The sequence below is a fragment of the Nycticebus coucang genome, chromosome 9, assembly GCF_027406575.1.
Source record: "Nycticebus coucang isolate mNycCou1 chromosome 9, mNycCou1.pri, whole genome shotgun sequence".
In the NCBI taxonomy this organism is placed as follows: Eukaryota; Metazoa; Chordata; class Mammalia; order Primates; family Lorisidae; genus Nycticebus; species Nycticebus coucang.
The window spans coordinates 11,488,257-11,507,439 of record NC_069788.1 but is presented as its reverse complement, the minus strand read 5'-3'; the positions used below and the strand labels follow the sequence as shown (position 1 = coordinate 11,507,439).

At 38.5% G+C, this 19,183-nt stretch overlaps 1 protein-coding gene across 3 annotated transcripts in view; it reads left to right on the top strand.

Moving 5' to 3' along the window:
- KCNQ5 (potassium voltage-gated channel subfamily Q member 5) overlaps positions 1 to 19,183 on the top strand; it is a 583,497-nt gene that overhangs the window by 370,205 nt on the left and 194,109 nt on the right. For all 3 annotated transcript variants that reach the window (XM_053602994.1, XM_053602996.1, XM_053602995.1), the window contains exon 2: positions 5,846 to 5,936. In XM_053602994.1, coding sequence (XP_053458969.1) covers positions 5,846 to 5,936 — 91 coding nt within the window. The remainder of the gene's footprint in view (positions 1 to 5,845; positions 5,937 to 19,183) is intronic.

Genomic DNA, 19,183 nt, shown 5'->3' with positions numbered 1-19,183 from the left:
TACCCGACTTACATGGACCATTATACCGTGGAAAGCTTATAGTCTACAAAAATGCTTGCAGAAAGCACTTCTGGGTAGAAATGTGTGGTTTAATTAGCAAAGCGCTCACCGTGGATTTGCCCATTTTATGAGATGTCTGCTCTAAACATCAGCTTTGTCTTGCCTCTCTTCAGCGCTTCCTTCACAATCGTTTGTGAGTACACGTTGTGTGTTTGGGTAACTTATCATGGCTCATTCCACGGAGCTTTTCTGAATGTTTCCTTTGCCCATATTTTAATTCTTGCTAAATGAACCCGTGTTTGATGGGCAAGCTTTGGAGGCTGGACTCATCTATTCCTATAAGCACCCAGGAGATTGCCAAGTCAAGCTTTCTGTCAAATTATATCTGACTAATTGATTCTTATTTAACCCACAAGAAGAGTGGATGATAGTTTTCTTTAGTTGATAGTGAGGCCTTTGAACTGGTAACATTTTTTTCATAGATTCTCTTCTTCTCCTCTTAGAATGTTTGTGTCTTCCAAAGAAGAAATTTTGGATAAAAGATAGAGATCAAAATAAATTTCTGAAGAAACAAAATCCAGATGATTATTTCAGGCAAAATAAATAGCTGTTATAGAACAATTTTGAAGGGATATTCATCTTATGATACTTCAGGGTTAATGTATCAAAGAAAATAAAATCTGCATTTTAAAAGCTCATCATAAGATGTACCAGGGTACGTTGGTGGTAGGTGCCAAATGGGCCATCTTCCTGCGCCCAACCTCTGCCTTTCTAATCTTCAACTACAGGCGTCTTAAGTTTTCATGAGCCATTGGCCCTTCAGCGGTCTGGTGCTAACTATGAACCATTCCTTAAATACTTGTGATTGCAAAAGAAACAAATTATGTTGCAATGTTATCCTCCATATTAAAGTATTAAAGAAGTTTGTGATATGGTAGTATATATCCTTCTTCATTAATACGTTAAAAAATCAATGCCTAGCAGGGGGTCTAATAACTACCATAAAATTGAAATAATGATGAGCAAAATCAACATTCAAGAGGAAACATGGTTTCATCTACAACCGTAAGATGAGATTTTCAAATATTTGTAATTTCTATGAATGAAAAAGAACTGCAAATACAATCATGATTTGTCACCATGGTTAATGAAAAATAAACAAAAAGGCCAAGTACAGTGGCTCACACCTGTAATCCTAGCACTGTGGGAAGACCAGGCGGGAGGATCACTTGAGGTCAGTGATCAGACCAGCCTGAGCAACAGCAAGACACCATCTCTATTAAAAATAGAAAAACTGGGCAGGTATCATGGTGGATACCTGTAGTCCCAGCTACTCAGGAGGCTGAGACAGAAGGATCACTTGAGGGCGGCACCTGTGGCTCAATGAGTAGGGCTCCGGCCCCATATACCAAGGGTGGTGGGTTCAAACTCGGCCCCAATCAAACTGCAACAAAAAATAGCCGGGCATTGTGGTGGGCGCTTGTAGTCCCAGCTACTTGGCAGGCTGAAGCAAAAGAATTGCCTAAGCCCAGGAGTTGGAGGTTGTTGTGAGCTATGACTCCACGGCACTCTACCAAGGGTGATAAAGTAAGACTTTGTCTAAAAAGAAAAAGGATCACTTGAACCCAGGAGTGTGAGGTTGCTATGAGCTAGGCTGATGCCATGGCACTCTAGCCTGGGCAACAGAGTAAGATTCTGTCTCAAAAAAATAATAATAATTAAATTAAATTAAAAACAAACAGAAATTTTCCCCTCATGTTCACAACCCCTAAGTTCTATCCTTAGTCCCTTGGAGCCTACAGACTCCAGATGAAGACATCCTGAGTATACTGATTCTTGCCACTGCTCCCTCTTGTATTCAACCAATAAAGTGATGCAGTGGGGAATGGTCAGTTGTCAGTGCGTGCAGACATGTTTGCAGGACCCTCAGCAGCAGAGATGTCAACCGGGCCACCCACAAACCCCACCAAGGCAGCCTGTCACTGCCAATGAGGCCAGTGTGTGAACATTGTCACCTCAGAGTGGCTCTCTGTGTCAGTTTAGTGCTTTCTCCAGCTGAGAAGTCTGTCTCTGGCAATGCTACCAGGAGCTGATTCACACCAGAATGTGTTCACTGTTCTCCATGATTTCATTCGCCAAGATCAAGAAATGGTTTTCCAATGTTCTTTATGCTTATTTACCAACAGTATACTCCTGGTCTGTACTGTCTTCAGGATGACGTGTTCCATACATTTACTTCCTCTGCAGGGAAAAGTCCTTCAATATCTTCAACTAGAATTTGCGCCCAAGATCTAGGTCCACATTGCCACACAAATGTCTAAAACTAGACATATCATCTTCCCAAATTGAGTTTCTCCATCTGTGTCTTTTGACTTTTCTCCTGACTTGTTAGGAATGTCACCAGTGACCATGTGTTGCATGGATAACTTTTGTTCTGTAATCCGGGAGCAAGTATTTTGCCATATTTATCTTCTGGCCCACTGCCTTTCTCATGCTGTACTCTCCTCTGGAATGTGAGTCTCCAGAAACTTCTGTGGAAACCCAACCCTTCCTTCAAAGACCATCTCAAGCACCACCTTTAAGAAAAACTTCCTTAACTTGCTCCCACTTTTCCCACAGGACAGAACCACTGCCCACTTTCAGCCTCTGCAGCATTTTTCTTGGCGCTCACCTGCCTGTATCTTTCATTATGATCCAAGATGCTCACCTCGCTCACCTCACTTGACTTTTAATTCCTAATGGTAGGGACCGTGTTAATTATCCTTGTACCTCTCGTAGTGCTTGGTGTAGTGTTTTTTACAATAGGTACTTAATACATGTTTTCAACTGAATTTAAATGATTCCAATGCAAAAAAAAAAAAAATGGATTTGCAAAAATAACCTGCCTTCCATTTCTCATGTGTAGCAGAATAAGCAAACTAGTGGGTGTTCACCGACTCTCATTTACTGATTAATTAGTGAATTCTAGTGATGCTGTCTTGCCTTTGGCTTTCACCCACACAGTCTCTTCCTGCCCAACTGTTTTCCTGGCTAACCCTGTCGGGCCCTCAGGGCCCAACCTAGCCAGTGTTTTAGCAAGGAAGTCTCTCCTAGTCCCAGTTCTGACTTCATGGGCAAGCAACATATGCAGTTGCATGGAGCCCCACACTTAGAGAGGGGCCACAGCTGGCTTTATGCTCTGTTGACACCATCTTGAAACCCTTCCTAAGTTTTTAACAAAAGTCCCACTTTTTCATTTTGTGTTGGACTTTACAAACTCAGTAGCCAGTCCCGCCTGATCCCTCCTCTTCTATATGCTCCTGTATGCCTGTATTTTCCCAATCATCGTAATCATCATTCAGAATTTTAATTTTCTATTTATATCTATTTACTTCTCTGTATGCCTCAATAGACTTCTTTAGCCTTAGAGAAGGGATCATATATTTAATCAATATTTACTAATTGGATAAATGGATGAATGGCTGAATAAATGAATGGATAAAGAAACGATACACTAATGGATGTATTGACCCATCCATAACCCCTTGGCAGCCAGAGCAGTGGATATCTTTGGCTCGTAGTCCTCGGATGGACCCCTCTAGCAACAACAAAATGCTGGCACAGAAACTACTCTTGTTAGAAAGGATGATGATATTAGCTCAAAGAAGAGTGGGAAAAGTAGAAGATAAAGAAGAAAGGGTTAAACAACATTTAAATATTAATGAAGAAGGAACTAGCAAAAAGATCTCTTTTGAAAACAAACATAGACTTCATGAATCCACTGTTGGGATGCCCTTGGAAGAAGAGGGTATCTCAGTGATTCAATAACCCCCTGCTCAGTTTTCATAAGGCTTTCTGGTAAGCGTGAACTTGTGGGGGAGGGAATGTCCAAATAATGGCAACTCGCCAGAGGAAAACATCTTTCGCTGTTTATGATGCCTCATTATCTTCCCAAATACCTTAGTGATCCCTGAATTTTACTTTCTCATTAATAGTTAGCAGGTTGGGTGGGTACACTGGGTTCTGACCACTAAATTTACAATATCTAGTCTATCAGGGCCAATTTAAAGTGTAGTCCAAAGTACCCTGAATCATAGGATTCATGAGTCAAGAGTTTGGTAAGTCATTATCAACATCATGTCCTAGTTTGGGTTTTTTTTTTTTCACTAGTAGGCTTCTTCCCCTGGGAGACTTCTATTTGCAATGGCAGCTACTTCCCTCGCAGTTTGAGGAAATAGAGAAGCATCCCCCAAAATCTTCCTGAGCCAAGAACGTTATTGCCATTCCCATCTGTGCAAGCTCATTCAGTGACACTGTGTGGAGACTAACAGACAGTGCTTGGACTGCTACATAGCTTGGATGTGTTACAACATGTTCTTAATTCTTGGTTTTCGTATTTGCAGAATTGGGATAATAATATTTCTACTCCGTAAATTCATGAGGCTAATATGGGAGAATGCATGTCAAGGGGCTTAGCACAATACCTACCTTATAAGAAGCCCTCTCTGGAGGTTACCAATTATTATCAGAACACAGAACATGAGCAGTTATAAACTTACACTCCAGTTCTGTGTTGGGATAGATACAAAGAAAATAATAAGGTGGTATCAGTCATGAGTCAACAAATTTTTTCTCTAAAGGGCCATATAGTAGATATTTCAGTCTTATGGGCCATACTGTCTGTTGCAACTACTCAGTTCTGTAGTTGTAGTAAGAAAGCAGCCATAGACCATGTGTAAATGAATAAGTGTGGCCGGATGTCAATAAAACTTTATTTACACAATAAAAATAAATAAATAAATAAAACTTTGTTTACAAAGGCAGGCATTAAGGGGCAGGATTTGTTTCACAGGTGTGATTAGGCAACCCTGGTCCTTGGGAGCTTTCAGTCAAGTTTAGTAGAATGACTTGTGTAAGACTGTTTAGGGAGAGACAAGAGGATCAGGGACTGACTCCACTGTTCTCAGGAAAACAGCAACTGATATTTTAAGGGTGCTTATTATGAAGTTCCCAGTGATGAGGAAAATAAAAAATATGGCTTAGAGCGAGTAGCATGGGTGGTTTTATTTTGTTATTTTTAATCTTGCATTTCAAGGTAAGTTGCTTCAACTTTGAAACAGAGCCTTCTCTTACATTAGACATTTTCCTTGAGCACTAAGGTCCTCCTTAATCCTGGAAGTTTCTTATTTCTAGGAATAAAAATGTCTGTCAGTTGCCTGGGTAGAAAATGCTCTCTCCTGACTTCTGCTCCCTATCATTATATAGGAATAGACATAGCTGAAGGGTCATTTCTCTAGCAGTTTGGAAAGAAATGAAAAATGCATGGCTAGCAGAGGAAATCAGCCACTTCCTTTTCTATTCTTGCTATTAATATAAAGAAATGACAAATGAGAATCCATGAGCAATATCAGACTCTGAAAATGAGCCAGGGGCTTGGAACAACCAGGTAGAACCCTTGACGGTGTACCGAAGCTGCCAAACAGGAGGCTGAGAGGCAAAGCACGAGCTTCCGGGGTGGGGGCAAGAATACACTTCCTGGGCCTTTCTCAGGGTCTCTGCTCAGAAAAGGAGCTGCACAGGAAATTCACAGATGCTTGGATGGCCACATCTAAACGCAGCATGCCACACATACAGGCCCACAGAGGCAACCTTCTCTCTGTCGATCACGTTGCAAAGGAACCCCCTTTGTTATGTATTTCCTATTGCGTTTTCATATCCAAAATGTCTAGTACCTTCTAGGGTCTTTATAATTTAATCCATTGCCAAGTCTAATGGGTCTGCTGCTTTATTCATTAGAAACAAGTTTACTCTGTAATAATAAGGCAGAGTTCTTATCAGATTTCTCTTTTTTGTTGTTGTTTTACAGTTTTCTCCTTGTCTTTGGTTGCTTGATTTTGTCAGTGTTTTCTACCATCCCCGAGCACACAAAGTTGGCCTCAAGTTGCCTCTTGATTCTGGTAAGTGAAAAAATATGAACAAGAATGTGCATAAAGTTTATATGTGAGTCATGTAAGAACTGCCTACATTTATGCTGTGCATCTTGTCCTACAAAAAGTTCTATGTAAGAGAAAAAAAAAGAGAGTTATGGTGAAACATAAAAGTTTCAAAGATCACTGAAATGTTTGCCCACTGATTGAATCTTTACTCCACACTCAGGAATATATAAAAATATTCAGGATTGCTATTATGTAGCAATATCTTGTGTTATACATACATCATAAACAGAAGGCAGTATTTGGAAGCAGTTGTGAGTATGTTCATCTATGTTAATAAACAAATCATAAGAAGAATTAATATCTATAAGGGCTCTTATTATATCAATAAATGCTTCAAGGTAAAGAGCATTTTCCAAAAACTGCAATTTGTCAGTAGCTAACTGGCCAAGAGCTATGAGCATATGGCACCCCATGAGAAGATCAAGGCGTCTTCTTCGTGTTCTTTTCAATCAATAGACTACTTTATGACTTTTTGCCACTAAGGCAGTTACCTGGTGAACAATTCTGCAGTTTGCTCTGTTTCTATTATAATGTCAATCCTCAACCACAGAGAATTGCTCAATTCACTTTAAAATGAAAAAAAAAAAACCAAGATATTTTAGTCTGAATTATTCTAGGCTTTTTAAGCTCTTGTGCTTCCTATTACAACTGAACTATAGCACCGTATACTCAAATCACATCTGATTGAAAGGTTAGTTCATTTACAACCATTTTGACCCATTCACTTAGTCAAAATTACCAAATTGGACAGTCTCAGAACTGTCTGGGTGAGCTATAGACTGGAACAGCTCATTTTTTTCTGTAAAGCTTCGTGGAATACAGAGGACATGGGCTTGGAGGAGGAGGCAGAAATGGAGTAAGATGGTTTATGTGCCATAAAAAGTGGAGATTGGTTATTTTGTAACGGTAAACACTGAATACGAAAAAAATTGTTATTACCATAAAGGTGGCAACTGAGAGATTTTGACTCAAGGAACCTGAGAGGAGGGCAGATGCTTTTTCTACTTTTGCTTTCAGAGGGCTCGTTTGTACTTGAGGTTACTAATCATCAAGTCTTTCAGTCCAGTAATATTAGGAAGAAATCGTGTTGAAGTCTGGAACAAATCTATCCCAATTTGTTTCCATACAAATTGGGCTCCAGCAATCTATCGCTCATGTCAAGGTTACTGTTTCAAAACCCAAGGTAGAGAGCAGATAACCCAAAGATCTCACCAGGGATTTGTTCCATTTACAAGCTTTCCATGCAGGTAGCAAGTGAGCTTTTAGCTTTGTCTACTGCTTTAATAACAACAGATGATTTGAGCCCAAGGTCTATGGCATAGCTGGCTCTTGGGTCCACACACAAAACTATAGCCATGAATCTTAGATTGAAAATTATAAATCTGATTTGTAGATTTGAGAACATGGAAAAACTGGGTTGACTGCATGACCAATGTTATATGTTAGGAATAACTCAATCGTTAGAGATCCCATAAAAATGTTTCTTTTGTAACCAAGTCAAGAATCCAAAATGCACACTTTCTGGGTGAGGGGCACAACTATTACTTTACTTAAAATATACAAAAGCAAACTATGTAACCCAAACGTGTATACCCCCATATTGTTCTCAAATTTAAAAAAAATTTTAAATGTTAGGTTTACATCCTCCAAATTTCTGAACTATTAATTCAGTCATAGCTAATCAGTTTCTAAATAGTCCAAGAAACCCACATAATTACAAAACCCAACACTGATTAGTATCTTTACTTTAAAAACCTATGAAGTAATGAACGATTGATCAGTTTAGTAACCAGAGTGCATTGGATGTATTTATTTTTTCCCTTGAGTCATTCAGAGAGCATTTTAGTAAGAGAAAAAGTATAGATGTTGTCAGTCTTTGAATTTAGCCAAGTGGAAAGGAGTCCCTCTGTGCAAGTAAGGGCTTGGTTTTGAGCCGTGGGGTTAGTGCTGCAGAAAGATGGTCTTAGAAAGCTGCTACCACAAGGCTTTCGCAAAGGAGAAGGTTTGCTAATTCTGTCTTTGTGCTCTAATGATACGTTGTGAAGGTGTATTCCCAAAACCTAGCTCAAAATATGCAGACACTCACAGAGTTAAGATTTGCCGATGTTATTCTTCACCAGTGCTTTCTCCAAATACTGTAATTTTGTGAACAAAATGAATTCAAGTCTTTGTTTTTCTTCTTTTTCTTTAGTTAGCAATTAATAAATTAGGAAAGCATAAATATTTTAACTGTTTTTCATGGTGAGTTAACAAAGTTTAATCACTTGTAGAATATTGGGAAAAGCCATGGTAAATCTTAATGGTTTAGGGAATCTCTTATTTATTATCTTTTAACATGTATGTTTCAGAGAGTTAATCTGATTTCAAAGTCTATCCTCTGAACATCTAATCGAACAGATTTAATAGAATACAATTCTGACTAGCAGTGTTTTTAGTTACCAAGATGGAGCTTATCTAAAGAATTACCATCCAAAGAAGTAATAGGAATGGATTCTAAAATGTTCACAAAAATTAACTGTGAAGTCTCTTTTGTACACTTTCTATGTATACTTTTGGTTTACAAATATAACACTCAGAGTTATGTATAATTCATACATCATAATTGTGTATTTCTTCATAATTCTGTCCCTTTGGGATTTTTTTAAACGTTTGAAAACATGTGAAGAGATTTCCTATAATCCTATTTCTGTGCAAGTAAAAGGCACCTACCCTTCTCACAGAGAGCCCACTACATGCAAACCTGGCTCTGAGACAGAGCCCTGTGTGACACTCACTTTTTTCCATCAAATTGTTCCCTTGAGGGCACTAGTATTCAGAACAGGCCATTCATTGCCTTGGACATGATGTGCTTCCCTCCTGGAGTCCCCATGGAGACTTTGGCTCTCCATCCCATACCCCAAAGGGAAGGTTGCCTCCTTCCCATCCAGAGTCACTCCCAATTCTACTTGTAAACTTGTAACTTCAAAAAGTTGCCTCCATTACAAACCAAATGAATACCTGTTTTCATTTGGTTGTTTATTCTTTTCAGTTGTGTAAACTGAGGCTTATTTTTATAATCCAATTTCCCTTCTTTGGCTCCCTCTAAGCAGTGGACACAGATGTAAGAATGTGATATAGCTAGGCACTACAAGTTCCAATTCCACTTCTTCCACTTTTTGGCTATTCAACGTGGAAAATCACTACTCTGTACCTTCGTTTTTTCATCTGTTAAAAATGGATAAGAAGACTCTGGGAAGATGGAAGAGTAGGAAGCACCAGGAATCATCTCCCCACCTAGACAACAATTCCACCAGCAGAATATGATGTGACTATTTTAGAACTCTGAAATCTACCGAACGTTTGCAAGTTCCAGGGGAAGACTTGGATGGTACATTGCAGTTAATTTTAGTCATTCTAGAATAAAATGAATAAATATGTTTAAAAATTAGAACATAGGGGAATTTCCAGAAAAAAAGATTTTTTTTGGTCAATTTCAGCTCCTAGCACAGTAGCAACTACCCATCCCCAACTCTCAGCTCCATTGTAGGCATATGCACCCAACTCTCAGCTCCATTGTAGGCATATGCACATGTTCCAGGGGGACCTGAGCACAGCTTGCAGGACCCAAGTAGGCAAACAGGACCCTGTCCTCCAAACTTCAAAGATCTGTCCTCTAACAACTGAATGCTCCTTCTGATCACAGGGGAACAGCCCGAAAGGTGTCAGCCATTATTGTTGTTGTACCTTAGCTCAGTATTGTAAGCACCTCCCTCAAGCTGAAGTGACTTCTATGGGATTTAAACAGTCCTTCCCCACCTTCATTTTTCTTTTTCCCTTTTTTGGAATATAATGCATGAAGATGTCATTATGTGACATCAATAATTGAGAAGGGTAGGGAAGGAGATGGAACACAGTTTTTTTGCATGTCATTGAAGTTAAGCTGGTATCAATTCAAATTAGAATGTTATAACTTTAGGATGTTAATGTAATCCCCATGGTAACCACAAAGAAAATAGCTATAGAATATACACAAAAGGAAATGAAGAAAGAATTTAGACGTTTCACTAAGAAAATCATCTAAACAAAAACGAAGTCAGTAATGCAGGCAATGATGAACAAAAAAGCTACAAGCTATATATAAACACAAATAGCAGAATGACAAAAGTATGTCCCTCCTTATCTCACACTTTAAATGTAAATGGACAAAAGTTTCTAATTAAAAGACAGAGATTGGCAGAATGGATAAAAACGCTTGATTCAACTATGTATATGCTGAGTACAAGAGACTCCCTTTACAGCCAAGGACACAAATACATTGACAGTGAAAGGATGCAAAGGTGTTACACGCAAATAGTAACCAAAATTTCTTCTCAACCTTTTGGCTAAATAGTAACCAAAAGGGAGTAGGTGTGGCTATACTAATACCAACACTAAATAGACTTTAAATTCAAAAAGGTTAAAAGACACAAAGAAGGACATTATGTGTTAATAAGAGGTCAAATACAACAGGAAGATATAACGATTATAAACATTTATATGCCTAATAACAAATCATTAAGATACACAAAGCAAACCTGATAGACTTAAAGGGAGAAATAGACAGTTGTACAATAGTATTGGAGACTTCAATACCCCACTCTCAATAATGTACAGAACAATCAGAGAGAAGATAATAAAACATAAGACATAACACAAATAACACGATGAACAAACCATGTCTAAAAGACATATTTGGAATACTCTACCCAGCAACTACAACACACACATTCTTTTTTTTTTTTTGAGACACTCACCATGTCACCCTCAGTAGAGTGCTATTGCATCACAGCTCACAGCAACCTCAAATTCTTGGGCTCAAGCAATTCTCTTGCCTCAGCCTCCCAAGTAACTGGGACTATAGGTGCTGCCACAACTCCCAGCTATTTTTTCTTTTCTTTTCTTTCTTTTTTTTTTTTTTTTAGAGACAAGGTCTTGCTCTGGCTCAAGCTCTGGTCTCAAACTGGTGAACTCGGGCAATCCACCCACCTCTGCCTCCCATAGTGCTAGGATTATAGGAATAAGCCACCACACCCAGCCCATGCACATTCTTCTTAAGGTGTACATGGGATATTTTTCAAGACAGACCATATGTTCACATACAAATTAAGTCATAATAGAGTTTATTTTTTTAATTAAATCATAGCTGTGTACAATAATGTATTTATGGGGTATAATGTGCCAGTTTTATATACAATTTGAAATACTTACAACAAACTGGTTAACAAAGATGGATATCACACAAAGAATCTTCTTCAGCCATAATGGGATGAAGTTAAAAATCAGTAACAGAGGTAAAACTGGAGTATTCAAATTTGTGGAAAATGAGCAACATACTCTTAAATAACCAATGTATCAAATAAGAGACCACAGGGAAATTAAAAAATACTTAGAGATGTATGGAGACAAAATAAAAAACTACCAAAATTTATAAAACACAATGAAAGCACTGCTAAAAGGGAAATTTATAGCTATAAATGCTCACATTAAAAAACAAGAAAGATCTCAGCCTAACTTTATAACTTAGAGAACTAGAAAAAGAAGAGCAAACTAAACTCGAAGCTAGTAGGAAAAAGAAAATAATAATAAAGATTAGACCATAGATAAATAAAATAGAAAATAGAAAGGCAATAAAGAAAATCAATGAAATCAAGTGTTGGTTCTTGGAGAAAATCAATGAAATTGGCACACCTTTATCTAGATCAGTGGTTCTCAACCTTCCTAATGCCGTGGCTCTTTAATACAGTTCCTGTGGGTCACGACCCACAGGTTGAGAACCACTGATTTAGATGGACTAAGGAAAAAGAGAGAAGACTCAAATCAATAAATTAGAAATGAAAGTGAGGACATTGCTACCAAGTTTACAGAAATAAAAAGGATCTTATATAAGAGAGTACTATGAATAATTTCATGTCAATAAATAGGAAACTAGGTGAAATGGACAAATTCGCACAAACACAAAACCTATTAAGACTAAAAATTTAAAAATCTGCACAGACCTATAACTAGTAAGGAGATTGAATCAGTAATCAGAAATCTCCCAATAAAGAGAAGCCTGGGACCTGATGGCTTCACTGCTAAATTCTAGCAATTTTTCTGAAACTTCAAAAAATTCTAAGAGGAAAGAATACTTCCTAACTGATTCTATGAAACCAGCATCATCTTTATGTCAAAGCCAAAGTCACTACAAAAAAACTAGACCAATATCCTTTACGAACATTTATGTAAAGATTATCAGCCAAGTACTGGCAAACCAAATTTGGCAGCAGAGTAAAAGAATTATACACCATGGGGCGGCGCCTGTGGCTAAGGGCACCGGCCCCATATGCCAGAGGTGGTGGGTTCAAACCCAGCCCCGGCCAAAAACTGCAAAAAAAAGGAATTATACACCATGAACAGATGAGATTTGTTCCTGCAATAGAAGGGTGGTTCAACATACAAAAATAAATCATTAATACCCCACATTAACACAGTGAAGGGGGAAAGGCACATGCTTATCAGAATTGATGAAGAAAAGGTATTTGGTAAGATTCAACACTCTTTCATGATAAAAACACTCAATAATCTAGGACTAGAAGGAAACTAGCTGAACATGATAAAAGCCATGTATGAAAAACCTAGAGCCAATGTCATACTCAATGGTGGAAGACTAAAAGCTTTCCCTCTGAGATCAGGAAGAAGGCAAGGGGGGCTGTTTTGTCACTCCTGTTCAACATACGGTACTGGGAGTGAGCACTTAGGCAAGTAAAAGAAATAAAAAGCATTCAAATAGAGAATGAAGAAGTAAAATTATCTCTGTTCGCAGATGATATGATCGTATATGCAGAAAACCCCGAAGATTTCACCACCAGCAACAATAACAAAAAAAAAAAACTCTTTAAGAAATAGTAAATAAATTTACCAAAGTCGCAGCATACAAAGTCAACACACCAAAATGAGTTGTATTTCTCTACGCTAACAACGAAGAACTTGGAAAAGAAATTATAAAAACAATTAAACAACTCCATTTGTAATTTCTTAATAATTTACTTGCTTAAGAATTAAGCAATGAGAGGGACATTGCCTAACAATTGCAATCAATGTAACCTGGCTTATTGTACCCTCATTGAATCCCCAACAATAAAAAAAAAAAAAAAGAAGAATTAAGCCATGAAGGTCACAAAATATTGCTGAAAGTGAATAAGATGTAAATAAATGGAAACACATCCTATGTTCATGGTTTTGAAGACTTAATTTTGTCAAAATGTCAGTACTATAGATCCTTCTCAAAATGTCAATGATGTTTCTTAGACTATATATGAAATTACAAGGGACCCAAAATTGCTAAAACAATTTTGAAAAAGAAGAACCAAAGCTGGAAGACTCAACAATTTCTGATTATAAAACTTACTACAAAGCTAGAGTAATCAAAATAGTGTGGTACTGACCTAAAGACAGAGATACAGACCAATGGAATAGACTAGGAAATGCAGAAATAAAACCCAGTACATGTGGTCAAATGATTTTTGACAAGGGTGCCAAGACTGTTATTTAATGGGGAAAGTGCAGTCTTTTTAGCAAATAGTGTTGGGAATATTGGATATCCACATGCAAAAAAATGAAGTTGGACCCATACGTAATGCTGTCCACAAAAAGTAACTCAAAATGAATGAAAGACCTAAAGGTAAGAACTAAAACTCTAATATTCTTAGAAGACCTAAAACTATAATATTTTTAGAAGAAAACGTAGGCAAAATCTTTATGACCTTGGATTTAGCAACAATTTTTTGCTCTGACCTCAAAGGTACAAAAGACAGTGGCTCACAGCTGTAATCTTAGCATTCTGGGAGGCTGAGGCAGGTGGATTGCTTGAACTCAGGAGTTGGAGACCAGCCTAAGCAAGAACAAGACCCCTGTCTCTAAAAATAGCTGGGTATTATGGCAGGTGCTGCAAGAGGATTGCATGAGCCCAAGAGTTTGAGGTTGCTGTGAGTTATGACACTACAGCACTCTATTGAGGGCAAACAAAGTGACACTGTGTCACCAAAAAAAAAAAGGCAACACAAGAAAAAAATAGACAAATTCATAAAATTTTTAAAATGTTGTGCTTCAAAAGACAATATAAAGACAGTAAAATCACATCAAATGGGAACAGTGTCTACAAATAATGTATCTGATAAGGGATTAATATCCAGAATATATAGAGGATTCTTAAAACTCAACAACAAATCTGGTTCAAAAATGAGGAAAGGACTTGAATAGACATTCATCCAGAGAAGATATACAAATGGCCAATAAGCACATGAAAAGATGCTCAATATTACTAATCATTAGGGAAGAGCAAATCAAAACTATACTGAGATGCCACTTCACACCCAGTAGGAAAAACTATTATCGAAAAATACAGCAGCTCAGCGCCCTGGTTAGCACAGTGGTTACGGCACCAGCCACATACAACGAGGCCAGTGGGTTCAAACCAGGCCTGGGCCAGCTAAACAACAATAAAAACTACAACAAAAAAATAGCCTGGCATTGTAGTGGGCACCCGTAGTCCCAGCTACTTGGGAGGCTTAGGTAAGAGAATCACTTGAGCCCAAGAGGTTGAGGTTGCTGTGAGCTGTGACACCACAGCACTCTACCAAGGGTGACATAGTGAGACTCTGTCTCAAAATAAATAAATAAATACAGCAAAATAACAAATGTTGGTAAAATTTCTTTTAAATGGTACAGCCACTGTGGTAAACAGTATGTGTATTGACAGAGAGGGAGAGCACAGTAAGGCTTCTTTTCCCTCAAAAAATTAAAATAGAATTACCATACTATCTGAAAGCAGGGTCTCAAAGAGATACTTGTATACCCATGTTCGTAGCAGCATTAACACAGTACATGCAAACAACCCAAGTGTCCTCTGATGGGTGACTGGATAAGCAAAATGCAAATACATACAAAGTAACATTATTCAGCCTTAAAAGAGAAGGAAATTCTGACATGTGCTCTAGCCTGGATTAACTGGAGGGCACTATGCTAAGTGCAACTGAACAGTCGCAAAAATAAAAATACTGTCTGATTCTGCTTCTATGAGATATTTAAAGTAGTCAAAACATCAGAGAGAAAAAGTAGAATATTGGGTACAAGGGGCCAGAGGGATTATTATTTAATAGATATTGATAGTGTTTGTCTTATAGGATGAAAGACATTGTGGAGATGGCTGGTAGTGATGGTGATAACATTATGAATATATTTAATAACACCACTGAATACTTTCAAATGGTTAAGGTGTAAATTTTATGTTAAGTGCATTTTACCACAGTGAAAAAAAAAATTGAGGAAAAAAAAATCTTGAAAAAGTTAAACAAAATTAAAAGTTCCCAGAATATACCCTACTTCATTAAGATTGTGATGAAGTTTAGGTCAGTTCAAGCTCAGAGGGCTGAGCCCAGCATAGAGAAAACCCTGAGAGCTAACAAGTATGATAACCACTGGCTCTTCTATATACAACAGAGGCCTGGTGGGGACACAAGTGGAATATTTGGAAAGGCTTGAGAAACAATTATCTTTGTAAGAGTTTTTTCATCACAACCAAACACTGGGAATCATGGCGGTTTTCTACACAAAGATGTTCATCTAACTAAAAGTGAGTCAATGGTACACGCTCAGTGTGCAGCGTTGCGTTCTTAATAACCACGTATTTCTGGTGACTAATCAAGCATATTTTTATTGTTGTAGCTTTCTGTAAATACATCTGATGGAGGTGCCCATGGCTTTGTACAGCTCTTCTCCCAACGTCTGTAGAGGATCAGGCAGGGATAACTCCAAATCTGACAGAGTTACTCTCTCTGCCATCACTCTGGGGATAAAATGTAGGAACTCCTGATCATATAGAAAGGGGGGTACCTAGATTCCAAGGACACTTAAAGGCTGGTGTTAATTTCCTATATTTTGTAAATTCATCAAAACCAAAAGGGAGTGAGCATTTTTTAAGTACCTTTTTATTAGGCTTGTGATTGCTTTTCTTCAAAACAATAAAAAAACTTGCAGTGTATCCCACACACACACAACTCATTTAACAAATGGCTGGAAAAGCTGTGCAAGACAACACAGCAGGTATAAAAAATAAAAAGCCAAGATTCCAGTCTTGGCCTGGCTGCCTAAAAGCCTGGGCTGTCTTCAGGACTTCCAGCTGTCTCTCCTTCTCTAGCTTCTTTCAAGGCTGACAGGTGTAGCAAGGTGTATGGGCCACCGCCCAATAAGGTGCTTACATCCAAGGCTTCTTTTTATTTTTTATGTTTTAGAGACTCACTTTATCACCACCCGTAGAGTGCCGTGGCCTCACACAGCTCACAGCAACCTCCAACTCCTGGGCTTAGGCGATTCTCCTGCCTCAGCCTCCCGAGTAGCTGGGACCACAGGTGCCCGCCACAACGCCTGGCTATTTTTGGTTGCAGTTTGGCCAGACCTGGTTTCAAACCCATCACCCTACCCACTGAGCCACTGGCGCCGCCCCAAGTTTTCTTTTTAGTTCCACATGTGCCAAGAGATGCTCCGAACTTTTTCTAAGTTTTTTCTTTTTGTTTTTGAGACAGAGTCTCACTGTCGCACTGGATAGAGTGTCATGATGTCATAGCTCACAGCAACCTCAAACTCTAGAACTCATGAAATCCTCTTGCCTCAGACTCCGTAGTAGCTGGGACTTCAAGCACCTGCCACAACACCTGCTTAGTTTTTCTATTTTTATTAGAGGTGGGGGCTCGCTCTTCCTCAAGCTGGTCTCAGACTCCTGAGTTCAAGCAATCCCTGCCTCAGCCTGCCTCAGCCTCCCACAGTGCTAGGATTATAGGTGTGAGCCACCGCACCTGACCTTTAACACTTTTTCCTAGGATAAGTTAATTTCTTTTTAGAAGGAGTTCCCATTACAAAGTTATTACAAATGGATATATCTGTTCAGACCACTAGAAGTTCTTTGTATAAATAATTCAAAAAACTTTTTTGTAAACAAAAAGTAGCCTGACCTATGGCGTAGATAAGAAGGGTAAAATTTTGTCTTCTGGTCTCAGTTCCGTTTGTTCAGGTGAGCATCACGTGGTTGAACTGAGCTTCCATGTCTCCAGGCTGCTCTATGGTGGGGCGTTTCATTTTAGTTTGTTTTGATTTCATAGCCTGAGGTTGTATGTTTTAACATTTTGTTTTCTACCTACTTGAGGAAATATCATTTGGATTTAATTTCCTCTCTATTGAATAACTTTTTGCCTTCCAGATTAAAGTATTTATTTTAGGTCTCTAAATGCAAATTGTTCATCACCTTGAAAACAGGCGACCTCTCCATTTATTGGAAGCAGTGTACATTATTGGCAAAATGTTCATTGAAAGTTGTCATTTCTAAAATTGCCAAGCCATAGGCAGTAAAAGGAATGCCATTGTAGATTTTTAGCAAGATAGAGGCAGTCTCGGTACAGTTGCTCCTATCTCCTCTTTGTGTGTTAGAAGCACTCCAGACCGCAAATGGATTGTGCTAACGTGGCTGGATGCGTGCTTGAACACGTGGCCAAAGGTCCAGGTCTTTCCAAACAGCTGGCCATCTGACACCTCCTGAATAGAACATGCACATATGTGCTGTTTATGCTTCACGTCACCAAGCAAACATGGGTTTACTGCATCCCTGCACAGTGAATCAGTTCCTGAAACGTGTACAAAGCCAATTCAAGCATTATTATATCTTAATAACAAAACCAATTCAAGCACTAATTATATCTTAAATGTACTAGTAGAGTTTACTATTTAAAGGAAAGTTGCAGTGAATCCCTTTGTAAAGTGAACCATCCCCTTGAAAAGTTATTAACAACCACACAATCAATCTGTTCCAGGTTTGTTTTCTTTTTAATGTAGGCACCTGTTGGGGGGTTTCCTTACTACGTAACTATATTCTATCTAACATGGTATTGAAAAGTTAGAGAGATTCTTGCCATTTCCTATCTACTAGTAGAGGATGGGCAAATCAGCCACACACACTTTTACCAGTCCTTGCAAAGCAGAAGGGTTTGCACATGAAACTACAGACTTGACGCAGAGTGAAATCATGTTAGTCTTCACATTTCAAGCTTCTAGTATGAAACATTGTAAGAGAGGATAACAGAGCATGAGGGTAAGAATCCATCGGAGGAGATTAAATGTTCGTTTGTAAAGGAAGTGGCAGAGGATGGGACCTGAGAGTCAGATACAAGGACTGAGAGGTGCCTCTGGAGATGGATCACGTCCCTGTAATTTACTGTCGAAAGCGCTCAGAATATCCCAATGAACGTTGAAGACTGCAGTTTTTTTCCTTTGCTTCTTTTTCATCAAGAAAAATGCAAATAAACTCTAAAATGATTCATAGAGACTAACGACCCTCATCAATCTGCTGACAACTGAAAAGAAAAAGCGGGAGTAGTTATACACCTACACTGAATCTTAACTGAGGGATAATAATATAGTAAGTCAGTTGCCCTGGGAAAAGTATTTCAGACAGTAGAGGAAAGAGTTGTTCAAGTTAAAGATAATGAAATTGTGCCTGAAAAAGACTTGTCTCTCTCTACAATTTCCACGTTTTTGATGCAAGCATCGATGTCTAAGCAAGTGGGTCTGTCTGTACCACAGAACTTCTCCGTGCAATTTTGTTTCAAGACTTGATGAGCAAACAGGCTTAGAACTATCCATAAGTCACACTCAACCAGGTCCACCATGACACTTGGCTCTGGTGTCCTTTCGAGCCCCACAAAGGTACATTCAACTGAAAGAGAATGAGAGGAATAAAGTAGCGTGATAAACTTTACAGGGTTGCTGGAAAATAATAGAATCCGAGGTGGCTGGCAACAGAAAGAAGAACACCCTTGTCTTACTCTCTTTCCATGCCTCGATCACTTCCACCATGTGAAACCTGGGCCAAACACCCTGCCCTCCTGGAACAAACTGTCTCTTTCCTCTAACTTATTCAAGGACTGTCTACTTAACACTGAATATTCTCTCTTGCCCATTTATTAACAAGATTTATGTAGCACCCAATATAGGCCAGATATCCCTTTAGGAGCTGAGGATCCAGCAAGAAGGAAATAGGCAAAATCTTTGTTCTCATGGAGCTCCCGTTTTTGTGGAGAAGACCTACGGTAAATAAATAAGACAATCAATATAGTAAGTATTATAAGTAAAAGGAAAGCAAGGAAAGAGACTAGATAATGGTGGAG